Genomic DNA, 14,506 nt, shown 5'->3' with positions numbered 1-14,506 from the left:
ACAACATTTCATTAACAAGGCAATCAAATTTGCCGTTACATTTCGTGATGACGTTGAATTGCTCGATCAAGCGTTCAGGCATTTCACTATTGTGCTGGAGGTGGTAGTGTTTGTAGATAGAAGATGATTTCCTTTTGTGCCCTTCTACGCGCTCGTGTAAGTGACCACGAGTGTAGCCCACATACCCTGCTTAGAGGGGTTTTTCATAACTTGAAATACCCAAAGCCACTGGTTGAAACTACAATCAAGCGGTTCGTTGAGAGAAGGATTTCATCTGCAGAACCCTGTCCATCACCAGACGTACCATCGGAGACTGTGAGATTAGTGTTACCCTTCAAGGACCAGTCGTCAGCTAATCATGTTAAACAACAACTGAACAGTCTAAGCTCGAAGTTAAGCGTGACTGTCCAACCAGTGTTCGTTAGCCCTAAGCTCGATCAACAGCTTAAGCAACACGAAATTAAGCCCCCTATTGTTAACCAACAATGTATCGTTTATGAATTTAAATGTAACCTGTGTGATGCAGGGTATGTGGGCTACACTCGTGGTCACTTACACGAGCGCGTAGAAGGGCACAAAAGGAAATCATCTTCTATCTACAAACACTACCACCTCCAGCACAATAGTGAAATGCCTGAACGCTTGATCGAGCAATTCAACGTCATCACGAAATGTAACGGCAAATTTGATTGCCTTGTTAATGAAATGTTGTATATTCGCATGCGTAAGCCAACACTGAACGTGCAAACGGATTCCATCCGCGCCAAGGTGTTTGTTTAAGCCGTTCAGTCTAATTTATGCTATTCTTGTACCTTTCCTTATTTGCATGTTTTTAAACTAGTCTCTTGATAATGGAGTCACGATGACCCCGAAACGTCGAGTAATAAATCTTTCCTGGTTTTTTCTGTTAAGTTTGTCCGCAAATTATTAAGTTTGCATGTGTTTTGTGTAAATAATGTACGTAATTTGTGCATACTGGCCATGGTAATGCAGCCTCATTCTTCATTTTCCATACAGTCTTTGGATAATGAAAAATAATTTGTAAAAACGATAGAATGCATTTGGGACTACAGCTTTGTTTTACAATAATTATAGAATATAGGGGTGTGCAGAAATCTCATCTCACTGTGGACCATTAATGTTTCTTAACTTCATTTTGAGTTTTTAAACAAAATAATGTGGCTTTTTTGTGAACTTTACAAAAGTCCTAGATGCAGTTATCTTCTATGCTGAATTTGATTTATACTTTTGCTTTCTTATAGTGGCTTCACTTGCAGAAAAGCAGAAAAGACTTCAAGAAGTAGAGGGTATTAAAGAAGATGCATCAACTAATTATGTAAGCTGTTCTCTACTACCTCTTCTTTATATTTCCATCCTCATGGTATGGAAATGCTCAGGATAGTCTCGAAAATATGTACACGAGTACTTGGTCTTGAAGGAAGTGTTGTTATTGTTTTTCTTTTTTTTTCTTAGACGCGTGTGTCACGACTCAATGAACAACTTGAGTCAGAAAAACTAGAGCTCTTGTCAGTTGTAGAGCGTAAAAACCAGGAGATTGACAGATTAAATGGTATGAACAGTTTTGTTTACTATTGAAAAAATAGATTCCATCTGGCTTATGATTACATGTTCTCCTAGAAAAGAAAAGTCTAAGGTCCATAAACGTAGCTTCAATTTGAATGAAAAGTACAGGTTTAAGTGAGCTGTAACTGAAGACCCTTACTGGTCTTTGTAGTGAGAAAGCTGGTTTGATATTGAAAATTTCACATACTCTTTTTTTTATGAGTAATGTAAATATTTTGTTTTTGATGTGAAAATAGAGGAGTGGAAAAGCATGTCAGAAAAACTGGCTGAAGCCAATGGGGTCAAGTGTGCAGCTCAGGTATGTATGTAAGTGTGAAGTAAAAGTCATTGATGCAGAGTTAAAGTGGGAGTTGTTACCAAGTACTCTTTGTCAGTACAAATGCAGCTTTTTGGTTGCTGTCTTTAGAGTCTGAATGTTCTTGAAACAAGTATTCACATCAGGGATTCACATCAGGGCTGTCAAGAAGTTTTAAAGCAGCAGCTACATCGGAGTTATCACCAGTAGAATTATAGTTTTTTGTAGCAACAATCGTGCATCAAAAATAATATCCATTGAGCTCAACCATGACAAATGTTATACATTATGGTCTTATTGATGATCCTATGTGTATTGAGATTTACATGCACTTATTATTCAAATCTCATGGAGATGCTCATGTACTGTGGTTTCTTTTTCCTCTCTTTTGTTTGGTATGTTTTTTCTCTTTAATTAAGAATTCTAACCATAAAACATGTTCAATCATGTAAGGTGCTTTTTGTATTACTAAATGTTGTCAAGAAAAGTCTTCTGTAAGCCATAAACTTTTAAATCAATATTTTAAAACTTTTATGTTTATGCTTGAAGAGAAAAAAAAATGCAAATGTATGCTGTATCTCTGTATAACTGAGCTACATGTATTTTTATTTCAGGCCAAACTTGATCAAATTCAAAGTCAGGAAACTTCTTTTAAGGTTAGAATGACCAGAGCTACATGTTTAGAGAACAACGCACAGAATAATAGCTAGAAAACTATTTTATAACATAACTAAAGCAAAGCGCATGCTCTGATTAGGAGGCAGTGTGGCCGAGTGGTTAGAGTGTCGGACTCATAATCCGCCGCTCCCAGGTTCGAGTCCCACCCTGACCACTGGATTTGTTTTACGGTAGCCCTGAGTTCAGATCCTTGGCCACCCTTGTAAATAGCCAACTGGTTTGCCTCCGGCCAGTTGGGGTTCTTAATGATGTTCTTAATGATGTTATGTTCAATTTAGACCATTTGTTTCATTTGTTTGCAAGGACCACAATGGAAACTACTGGTTCACCAGTAATTGTGTAATCCTATAAAAAGACTTTTTTTTTTTCTGATTGGTGAATTCAGCATTTACTCTTTTCCCATGGGTGTATGCTGCTGACGTGAGCAAATGCTAAGACTATTTTTCTGCGCACGCTTGTTTTTTCTGATCATGCAAGATTTGTTAAACAAAAGGGAACTCTTGTTACAGTGTATCAATGTTATGTTCTAAAACAAATGGTAAACGCCACAGTTTGTTCATAGTTCTGCTGAACTCATTCACTGGTTGTTGGATACAGACCTTATAAAGAGGATTTTGGTCGGTATTTGAGGAAGCATGATTAAACTTTATTGAGTTGCTGGTGTGCAGTCAGTTTTTATGAATGAATTTTCGTACGCTTGTTTTCTCTTGTCATGTGAGACTACACAAACATTTTTTTGCGATGTAGCTCAATAAGTTATGTTATAAAACAAATGGTGAACACCATAGCGTGCATTATTGAGTTATGGATGCACTTGGGAGGTTTGCTAAGCACTCAAGAAGCTAGAGTCGCACGAAGCGATAACCAAGTGCAACTCTTACACTTCTTTTGTGCTTAGAAACCTCCCGCATGCATCCATAACTCAATACTACATGCTATGGCATTCACCATTTGTTAAAGAGGAGAGAAAAACATATACCGTATTTAATCAATAAAGTGCCTGCCTCAAAAAAGCATCCAAGCTGTCTGTTAGAAAAGTGAAAAAGTGTCAAGCCTCCTCATTTAAAAAATTGTAGGGCACAAGAGAAGTATTGATCATTATTTCTATACTGGGTGATAATCTCTAAATTCACTGTTTATGGTACGTCTTCACATTTTGTCACAATTTCTTGTTTTTTTGCAAAATAAACTTACTATGTTCTGAAAAAAGTGAAAATTTGAAATGCACTCCACCTTGAATAAGCACCTACTCTCAAGGTCCAAGGGCATTTTATTGATAAAATATGTTATACATGTATTTTGATAACTTGAAAGAGAGTCAGGGATCAACAATAACTTTTCAGCTTGCTAGCCAAGTGGCTTGTGACATCTTAGATGTTATGACAATTTCAGTTTGTTTACTAGTTAAACTGGCTTATAGAAATAAAAAACCACCAGACAAAACCGAATTTCTACTAGTCTGTGGCTGGTTGGCTTAGTGTTGAGCCCTTAAAGTAATATGAAAGAGAAAAGTAACTTTGATGGGAGGGTATAATTATTTAGATAGGAACAGCGATAGAGAAAGAATAAGGAGGCAATGTCTTAGAATGAGTTGTTATGGCCGTTAAATATTCATCAAACAATAAACAGCAAAAAAAATTATTAGAAACGAGGTGTTGCACTACTGCCTTTCAGCTGGTTCTTTCAAGCTAAATGAGTATGTTTTTCTTGTAGTTCCGAGAAAAGAGAATTGAACAAGAAAGGGAGCTTATTGAGCGACAGAATAAATGGCTGAATGAAGAACTCAAAAACAAAACTGATGAACTAGTACAAATTCGGAAAGAAAAGGTATTTGGTCTTTGCATATGTTCATTTTAGTGCCAGTTGGTTCAGGCCAAAATTTCCCTTAACTATTCTTAATACTGTTATTTACCAAATTTCTCTGCTGAAAATATTTTTAGCAAGGTCTTTTGTTTCTTCTTCCTCCACATCAGTGAAACTGTGAAATACACTGTAATTGATTTTTATTTTTTTACAAAATTGATCTAATATTGTCTTCTTTATAGTCATCCCAAGTATTGGAACTTCAATCACAGTTGGATGAGAAAACTGAAGAGGTTAGAAGTTCATTAGCTTTGACATTTTGGGAATATTCTTCTTTATGTTGTACTTCACAAATTCAAAAGTTGGAACAGCTTTTTGCATGCAGTTTATCTCTTTATGCTTTTTCTAAACGTTTTTAGGTATACAGTAAATAATGTTTTTTTTTGTGTGTGCATCTTTCAGCTTTCTCATCTTAAAGCATCATCAGAGACCTTAAAAGAACAGAGTAATGCAATGAACAGCAAAGTCGTAAGCTACATGCAGCAGCTACAAGCGGTGAGGGTTTTGAGTAACATGCCTTTTAACCCATTCACTCTCAAGATCTTATTGGTGTAAATATAATTCTCCTTACTCCCATGGCGCCTATTGATAACGGTTTCTGCTAACGGGTTTACCCTGGTTAAATAAATTATGTTGTTATTATTATTATTATTATTATTATTATTATTATTATCATTGTTATTATTACTGTCCACTATGCATTTTGTATAATCAAGTGTTAGATGTCGTCCTTAAATAGCATAGTGTTATAAAGTCAGACGTGTAAATCAAGTGAGGCCAGGTATGCTTCACAGGGTTTCTGCACTCCTTGAAAGTCCTTGAAAGTCCTTGAATTTAATTTTTTTGTTTTCAAGGACTTGAAAACCCTCGAATTTAGACCCAGGTCCTTGAAAATTTCAGAAAAGTTCTTGAAAATAAGAGGAGATGAATCAAAGTTGAACTTTTCTTTTGTTTCCAGGGTTGAAAGTGTAAGTTTCTAGCACAAATTGCTAAAACGAGTTTTCCTTTCAAATTCCTTGTCCGATTATGATGTTTGACACACAATTTTTATGTCTTGTATCTTACAAAGACATGAGTGTATTTCTATCTGTTACTTTTAACAATAAAGAGCAATGTTTTTTATTTCTATTAGCTCATTTTTAATGCAAAAAGTCCTTGAATTTGAAAACCAAGATCCTTGAAAATGACGTAAAAAGTCCTTGACAGTCCTTGAATTGGGTTCCTGAAAAAGTGCAAGAATCCTGGCTTCTTTAGTTTAGTTTTCTGAACTTTCCCTGATCTACGGCATCATCAGGGAAGGTAGATGGAATCTTTGAAGTGAAGAGTTTATTGGGTGAGGTTTTAGGCTAGATAATAAAGGTTCAGTAGACAATAAGACAGGACAGTGGCAGGTATGTAAATGGAGTAGAAATAGTCAGAAGAAAAGGTCTACTGAACCTCTCTTTCTCATTCCTTGATGATGCCATAGATCAGGAAAAGCACTGAAAACTCAATTATTGTAGCATACCTGGCCTCCCTTGATTTACATGTCTGATTTCATACAATCTTAGTTCTGAGGATGTGGTGGCGGGCCGTATTTTTCTGGATTTGTGGCCCTCACAGAAAAAGCTTGTTCCAAAACTTACAACACAGACCTTGAATTTGGTTAGTAAAAGGTATATACCAGCTTACTAAATGCATTATTTTGTTTGCAGGCTCGTGAGCAGTTGATTAAGATGGAAGACAACTTCAAAACAGAACTAGCTTCGCAGTCAAAGCTGGCAGTACTTTATAAGGTGATCTTTCTGGAGTATTTAATAACTTTCTGCCATTTTAGAGGGTGGCAAAGGTTTTATAAATGCATGGTATGAGGGCCAAAATTTATAGGCAAAGCATGACTTTTACAGAAAGATGGTGATTTTACTTAGAAATATATATGACCTGTTAATTTTTCGTCTATTTCAAGAAAACATGAAGATTTCCCTAAAACATTGCCTGCATGAAGAGAGATTTGAAGTTTTCCCTTTTAAATTGGTGATGTGTGAAATGCAGTTTAACCCATTGATGGCTGCAGCTTTTGTGGAAAACTGTGTTTTGAAGCTAGTCGAGCCGATTTCGGGTCACTGTTGTGGTTTTAAAAGCTCAAACTTACCAAAAACCCCTTGACAGCTCGTACACTCAACGGCCTTTCAATCCAAATGCAAAATGGCAGCCTGAAAATCTCGGGCACGCGCAGAAAGCAAAATTTCGAGATTTTGGGTTGAAAAGTAATGCCCCACTTACGACTTTTACTTTTCTCTCTTTCTCCTGCTCTTTGTTTCCCCTCTCCTTGCCTGAAGTTTCTCCTCACTTGCTGGAAATTTAGTAGGCTTCATTTTGGTGTAGAGATTTTTTAGGAAACTACTCATTATTTTCAAAGCACATGCTCAGAAAGGTAGGAGGGTAATGGAACAAGATTTTCGTGCAGATTTTCAGGTCAAAGTTACATGGTTTTTTGGCTATTTCTCCAATCTCCTTCACTCAATTATGCTCATTCTGGTATCGTTTGTAAGATATTTTCAACCTGTTCAAGTACGTGCTCAAAGTTGTGCTCCAGGGTTAAAAGTGATGATGTCACAAGGCGTAGAAAGGGTGTGGGTCCCCATGGGCGCATATGGGCGCACTGGACGTCAATAGGCAGGAGAAAGAAATTAAAGTAAAAGTCATAAGTGGGGCATTACTTTTCAACCCAAAAATTTTGCTTTCTGTGCCTTCCTGAGATTTTAAGGCTGCCATTTTGCATTTGGATCGAAAGGCTGTCAAGTGTACAAGCTGTGAATGGGTTCGTGGTAAGTTTGAGCTTTTGAAACCACAACAGTGACCCAAAATCTGCTTGATTAGCTTCAAAACACAGTTTTTCACAAAAGCTGTGGCTATTAATGGTTAAAGTATTTGTGACATGTAAATTTTACCAAAGTTTGAGCATGAAATGGGATCAGGACCCCCCCCCCTCCCCTGGCCTTGCTTTGCTATTGTTTAATTCAAAAAGAACATTTTCATTTACAAACAAAAAAGATAATGATTATAACCTTGTGAGCAATATTTTTTATCAGGATAGTGCAGATGAAGCAAAGAAGAAAAGTGAAGAACTCCTCACAGCATTTGAAGAACTTCAAAAGCTACTTAAAGAATCTAACGAAAGTATGTAACTGCAGATGTTCTCGTATTTGTTGCAGTTTCAAATTAATTCCAGGTTCAAATAAACTTTGACATATATTTTGTATAATTTCAGAGCTGAGCAAAGAGTTTCCAGCAATCTGATTGGTCGAGCAGTTCCTTATATGATGCTATATAAACCGCTCCATGTGGTTTATATGAAATGTTAAAATAAAATGTTAATAAATGTTACTAAAATGTTATGATTTTAGAAATTATTTTCTCTGTTGTTCAGCTCTGAAATTATACTAAAACAATTATTTGCCTCAGGTTCGGTGAATATTTAGTAAATAAACCCCTTTGGGCGGCTGGTATGTTGGCTGATAATGTCTGAGGCTGAGAGATTGTCCGAAAAATGAATATTTGGCTGAGAACACTCTTGTGTTGAGTACGTTTCTTTTTCACGGAAAAAATTGGAGGACAAATATTGATGCGGATGGGGGTTATTGCATGATAACTGTCCTGTGATTTTGCACCACGTGACGTAGAGTAACCAATAAAATTGTGCCAAAATTAATGGGTGCATTATAATGTTGAATAATCCCCTTGAATTCGTCTTGCGGATTATTCAATGATATTCACCTCGCCTTCGGCAAATAATTGTTAAATATATATATATTTTTTCCTTTGTTATAGGGTCTTATTTATGTTTGTTAACCCTTTAACCCCTAAGAGTGACTAGCATCTAATTTCTCCTTACAATATCACCCCTGAATCACACATTCAGGTCAGGAGAATAAAGAAAATGATCAATCAACTAAACAAGCTCTTGATTGTTAAACAAATTCTCCTTGTCCACACCCAAGGAAATGTATATAGAACAGTATGGAGAATATACATGCTGATGTAAGGGTGTTAAGGGCTAAACAAAAGAGAATGCAAAACAAACTGGTTTGAAATCTTTCTAACCTCAAATTGGCTTGTTTTAATTGTAATTGTAATATAGGTTGTGATTGATTCTGAAGAAAATTAAGAAATGCTTTTACTTAATCAATTTTTTTAACCTTTTCTCTGCAGATATCTTCAATTTGATTTTTACTTTCTTTTTGTAATTTTTAGGTCGACTTGAACTTGATAGCAGATCAAAGGAACAAGAGAATTCCCATTTGGAGAAAGTTAAAGAACTTGGTAACTATAGCCTTTCCTTGGAAATAATTTTGACTTGCACATTCATCTTAGATTTAGGGGAAGCTTGTGGACAATAAGTCAGAACTGAGCATTTAAAAAAAAATGTTGATTTTTTTTGTCAACAGAGGAAAGGATCAGTAAACTAGACAAGGAACTTGAAAATGCCAATGATTTATTAGCAGCTGCTAGACAAAGAGGTAAATTGAACTCTTGAATAATTACCAACCTCAGGCTGATTTTCACAGGTGACAGAGTCCGAGTCATAGTTGGAGTCATCAGAGTGCTTCCAACCCAGTAAAAATTAAAAAAATTGGAGTTGCAAGAAGAGTTATAAGCTCAGCGGAACTGAAGTCAGGAGAATACGAATGATAAACATCTGTTTACTTTCCATTTCTCTTCTGTTCTGATCGAATATGTATGCCTTCAAGCACCCTTTACAATCATCAGATGGTTTGGTAACCCATTCCATGAAGTTATTTCTGACATATTTCAAATTGTTCTCAGGTACAGCACCTCTTACTCCAGCTGAGTTAAGCACACTTTCTCCAACTGCTGCAGCAACAAGTTCATTCATGAAGACTGGAATGACCCTTACTCAGGTTGATAATAATGAATCTATTTTCATTTTTTGTGGAACATTTCATTAATAACCTTGTTTATTTTTCTCACGTGGAGGCACGGTGGCCTCATGGTTGGTGCGCTCGACTCCGGATCGAGTGGTCCGGGTTCGAGCCCCAGCTGGGACATTGTGTTGTGTTCTTAGGCAAGACACTTTACTCTCACAGTGCCTCTCTTCACCCGGGTGTTTAAATGGGTACTGGCAATTTAATGCTGGGGGTAACCCTGCGATGGACTGGCATCCCATCCAGGGGGGAGTAGAAATACTCCTAGTCGCTTCATGCTACAGAAACCGGAATTAAGCACCGGCCTAATGGGCCACTAGGCTCGTAAACAGACTTTACCTTTACCTTATTTTTCTCACATCACACTACAATTTCTTGTAAGTGTATCTTTACACCTGTTTATTTAAAATTTGTGTTACAAAACAAAAATGTTGATGGACATGATTTGTTTTTTGTAGATTTACAGTCAATACGTCGAAGTCTCTGATGCTTTGCAGCAAGAAAAAGATGAGAATATCAGACTGAAACAGTACCTGGATCAGATACTTAAGGTAATTCTGGTACAGATTAGCATCATAACATCCATACTTCACATTAGTTTACAAATATTTACCCAAGTGAGGGTGAGGATGGATAGTGGTAGATATTTAACACCAATGCTGAGGTGAATAATTGCTTCAGTATATATACCATACAGAAATCAATGTTAAAAATTAGTTTATTTCTGGCAGTATACTAAAAAATGGTCACAATGTTAATTGTTCACACGCAATTTTGTCTTTGTGAGTACCAGTAGTGCTTGGTAATCACTTTCAAATCAGTCTCTCAGAGTATGTGTGAAAACTACTATCCACCTGTTTGGTCATAATAATGTTCTTTATTTCTTACACTGCAGGCTTACAGTGAAGTATTCACTGCTGAATGTCTCCTCAGAGATTTTTGTTTTGTTTTGTTTTCTTGCATTATTCATGCTGCAAAGTCATACTGCACCTAAATACAACAGTCATATTTCATGAATGAAATCTTCACTGCAGGAAATTGAAGAGAAGGCACCAGTGCTTCAACAACAGAGAAGAGACTATGAGCAAGCATTGCACAGTGTGGATCAGCTGTCACGGAGACTGGACTCAGCTCTTGTGGTAAGCAGATATTTGTTTCATATAATTGTCTTATAGTTAAATCTGTGAACAAACTTGTAAGTATCATTTATTAAGTGAAGAAAATGATTTGATCAAGCACCCTTCTTTGGACAAGTAACCCTTTACTTATAATTCCTGTCCCCCTTTTATTGTCCTTTCTCAACAGGTGGCTCTATTGCAGAAGCCCTTTATCCAGTAATGACTCCTGCTTCAGTTTGACCCCCTTCTCTAGCAATTTTAGTGTTTGTCAAGGCCAAGTCATAGTTTATTTATCTTCCTTAGGAATACTCAAATCATATCATTTTGCATTTGGAAGCTGTTGTTCTTTTTGGATCTCAAATGTTATTTCCATCAAAGAGTACCACTTCCAAAAAAGCCCTTTTCCTATGAAATTGTAGCGATGGCTTTACTGTCCATAGAAGCTAGAAGAAATACTTTTTTGAAAAGTGGAAATAAGTGCCCAGTCTCTGATAAGCTTCCTACTGTAAGCCTCCAAAGAGAATAAGTTCCCCTACACTTCAGGTTTGAAATCAAAGAAAAAATAAACTGATGAATGTGCAACAGCTTAACTGCATCTTTTTGTCTTGAGTTGTTTCCTATTTAAAATTTATGTTGTGTTTGTTGTCAAAGGAAAATGAAGAGTGTAAAGTTATTGCTGATGAGGCTACCAAAAAGAGTGAACATCTGAAAAGAGAGAATGATAGATTGAGGAATCTTTCTGCTGACCTAAGTCAACAGGTTTGTGGGAATCAGAAACGAAAACATACCTGAGCGGTAAACAATATATGAATTTATTACACAACTCGGGCAGTCAGAGTAACTAAAATCAACCAATCAAAATGCTCTATTGCTGGTTAATATTCTCTAAGTATTGGACCGGGCACTGTCCCGAATGGTCCTGAATGATACCGCACTTGTGTCCCTTTGAACTTCAGTCGTATAATAAATCTCTTATTAACCAAGCTCGCTCGGGACCGTACTGGAAGAATATGGGCCCTCTGTCTTGTTTGTGTGGACCTTGCTGCGCTTGGTCCGTACTGTCAAGACCTCAGGCCGATATTCTCCTAGTACAGCCCTCACACTTGGTTAATAAGATATGTGTATGATACAGTGCATATGTAGCAAATTAGTATCAAGGCTGTCTTACTACTTTTTGCAGATTGTAGATATACATGTATGTTAACATTTTTCATCAGATATTTCCTCTTTCAAACATTTACACGTACAGGTTGCAATGTTTTAAATTGCCATGGCTTGTGTAATTGACAACTATTCACGGAAGTGGAGGTGGTTAGTGGTGGATATTTACCGAGCTGCAAAGCGGCGAGGTAAATATCCACCGCTAACCACCGACACTGAGGTGAATAGTTGTTTTAGTATATACTAAAACAGTGAGATAATATGCACCACCAAAAATTGATTTGAGTGATTTCTTCGCTTGTCATGGATGCAAACCGGGACGCCATTTTTTCCCGAGTTGCTCGGAGGTAAATAGCAAAGGATATTCGGAGTTTGACTAGCCAATCAGAGCATGCCTTCAACACTATCCACTGTATTAGTATTTACTAATTCTTAATATCCTTAACATATTCCAGGCTTGTACATGTTTACACGTGCCATTAACAGAACAGCTAGTGTATCAGAAGACAAAAAGTCGTGTCTACTGCTCGTCATCTTAAACAATAATTCTCATTTTTACATTTCACTGTGTCATGTGTGAGGATTGAAACATACATGTACATACATACATACATACATACATAGGTTAATTGACCACTACCCATAGGGGCTTTTCAGGGCCAACACCCACCCATCCCATGCAGGGGAGGACATCCACCACACAGTAATCTCGTGCATGGGAAATTAACGTCTCCTACCCCTAACCCTGCAGGAGGGGCCTACAGCTAACTCGTTCTTTATCCGAGAAGACTAGAATATCTATCCATTTCTTGATTATAGAAAGGTAGCAAATTCTCCTCACTTATTTTAAGACCATGAGTATTGGTCCGGCCGGGGCACCACTTGAACCACTTGAAACCGCTTGAACCGACTCTCGCCCTCTAAGAACCCTATGTGATACATATGAACAACTTAATGAGTTCTTAGCTTTTCAATGCTGGGTCTCCTTTTTGCATCCTACAAATTGCTTTCTGTAGAGCTTGCATCCATGTCTCTGTTTATCATAAAAACCTACCTGTGAGAGTGATGTTATGTTTTCCAATTTAAAAGGTAAAAAAAAAATTGTGTCATATTCAAAGAAAACAAAACAAAACCTCAATGATAAGATTAGTAATGTTGGATGGGAATTGCAGGAATTCACAAATAAGGATTCACTTCTGTGGTGGTCCTTTTATCTTCAGGTACAGGTCTTATTAAAAGAATGTGAGGAGGCAAGAGGAGGTGTGGTCAGCTCTGAGTTGAATTTGCACCCCATGTCAAGTGCTGAGGTCACCAGTTCATCGCAAGTCATCTCTGAACACCTTGTTACTTTCAGGTATGCAAGCCTTTGTACAGGCAATGTTTTGAATTTAATTACCCTTGCAATGGTTCTTGTCAAATTTCATTTGATCAAAATTCTCTAGATTGTAGAGATTTTGACCCCTTGGAGTGACTAGCGTCTACTGGTAATTTCTCCTAACAAAGTCACCCCTGAATCACACAGTAAGGTGACGAGAATAATGTAAATGATCACCAATTAAAGAGAGATCTTGATTATTACACAAATTCTCCTTGTAAGTATGATAGGAAATGTATAAAGAACAGTATTGAGAACATGCATACTGATGTTAGGGTGTAAAGGGGTAAAGGATTGTGATATATCAACAACAACAACAACATCTTTATTTATAATCACAATTTAACTTATAAATTAAGACTACCTGCAATATAGCGAAGCTAATCGAGGCAGGTAGTATGAGAAGCGTGTCAATTACATATCTTGATAATTACATTATCTTATATCTTGTTGATATAACCAGTTCCTTGATAATGTTGTTGTACCTATCTCCAAACAATCTGATCATTAAACAGATTCTTCTTGTCAGTTTGAAAGGAAATATCTAGAAAGGATTACCGAGAACACTGGTTATTGGTAAAGTGTGTAAAGGGGTGTTACATGTATTTATTACACGACTCGGGCAGTCAGAGGGCCAATAACTAAAATCAACCAATCAAAATGCTCTATTGCTGGTCAATATTCTCTCAGTATTGGACCGGGCACTGTCCAGAATGGTCCCGAATGATCCCGAATGATACCGCACTTGTGTCCCTTTGAACTTCAGTCGTATAATAAATCTCTTATTAACCAAGCTTGCTCGGGACTGTACTGGAAGAATATCGGCCCTTGGTCTTTTTTGTACGGACCGAGCTGTGCTCGGTCCATACTGTCAAGACCTCAGGCCAATATTCTCCCAGTACGGCTCTTGCACTTGGTTAATAAGATATATGTAATATGCCATCATTCCCTTTGTCTAAAATCTTCATTTAATCTATGACAGGAGTATAGAGGAACTTCAACAGCAAAACCAGAAACTTCTGGGAGTCATCAGGGAATTAAGTGAGGAGAAAGAAAAGAGAGAAGGAGAAGACATGTTAGTTGTGTGATATAAGAATTTTGAAAGATATTTCCTTTCTTTTATTGTTCTCCTTTGAGTGTTGATTTTGTCAATATGCAATGCATTATTGATCAACATTTGTTAAGGTGTTCTTAGTGCTGAATTTAAAACTCTTTGACCAGTATGAAGGGGTTACAGAATCAGTTGGACATGTCACTGAAGGAAGTTGAAGTTCTCAAGGAATCAAGAGAGAGGCAAATGAATATGGTCAGTATTAAAGTCATTTATTATATGAAGAAGAAATTAACTTGCCATTCCCAACTCTTTTATCAGCACTTTTTGCAAACTCTCCTCATCAATCTAATGTTGTGTTTTGTTCTCCTTGATTTTTAACAGGTTGAGGCTGTGATCAGGCAACGGGACATGTACCGTGTTTTGTTAGCCAATAGTGGACAAACTCCAGTACGT

At 37.0% G+C, this 14,506-nt stretch overlaps 1 protein-coding gene across 3 annotated transcripts in view; it reads left to right on the top strand.

Moving 5' to 3' along the window:
- The window catches only part of LOC111330140 (nucleoprotein TPR), a 48,053-nt gene that overhangs the window by 3,273 nt on the left and 30,274 nt on the right, over positions 1 to 14,506 (top strand). For all 3 annotated transcript variants that reach the window (XM_088742651.1, XM_088742650.1, XM_088742652.1), the window contains 19 exons: positions 1,263 to 1,336; positions 1,474 to 1,570; positions 1,821 to 1,882; positions 2,494 to 2,535; positions 4,271 to 4,384; positions 4,603 to 4,653; positions 4,823 to 4,915; positions 6,115 to 6,195; positions 7,492 to 7,579; positions 8,654 to 8,722; positions 8,848 to 8,919; positions 9,227 to 9,321; positions 9,804 to 9,896; positions 10,380 to 10,484; positions 11,115 to 11,222; positions 12,845 to 12,978; positions 13,982 to 14,074; positions 14,221 to 14,305; positions 14,435 to 14,500. In XM_088742651.1, the coding sequence (XP_088598777.1) occupies positions 1,263 to 1,336; positions 1,474 to 1,570; positions 1,821 to 1,882; positions 2,494 to 2,535; positions 4,271 to 4,384; positions 4,603 to 4,653; positions 4,823 to 4,915; positions 6,115 to 6,195; positions 7,492 to 7,579; positions 8,654 to 8,722; positions 8,848 to 8,919; positions 9,227 to 9,321; positions 9,804 to 9,896; positions 10,380 to 10,484; positions 11,115 to 11,222; positions 12,845 to 12,978; positions 13,982 to 14,074; positions 14,221 to 14,305; positions 14,435 to 14,500 (1,622 nt within the window). The remainder of the gene's footprint in view (positions 1 to 1,262; positions 1,337 to 1,473; positions 1,571 to 1,820; positions 1,883 to 2,493; positions 2,536 to 4,270; positions 4,385 to 4,602; positions 4,654 to 4,822; positions 4,916 to 6,114; positions 6,196 to 7,491; positions 7,580 to 8,653; positions 8,723 to 8,847; positions 8,920 to 9,226; positions 9,322 to 9,803; positions 9,897 to 10,379; positions 10,485 to 11,114; positions 11,223 to 12,844; positions 12,979 to 13,981; positions 14,075 to 14,220; positions 14,306 to 14,434; positions 14,501 to 14,506) is intronic.

The sequence above is a fragment of the Stylophora pistillata genome, chromosome 13 (assembly GCF_964205215.1).
Source record: "Stylophora pistillata chromosome 13, jaStyPist1.2, whole genome shotgun sequence".
Lineage (NCBI taxonomy): Eukaryota > Metazoa > Cnidaria > Anthozoa > Scleractinia > Pocilloporidae > Stylophora > Stylophora pistillata.
This window is presented reverse-complemented; position numbering and strand designations above follow the sequence as displayed.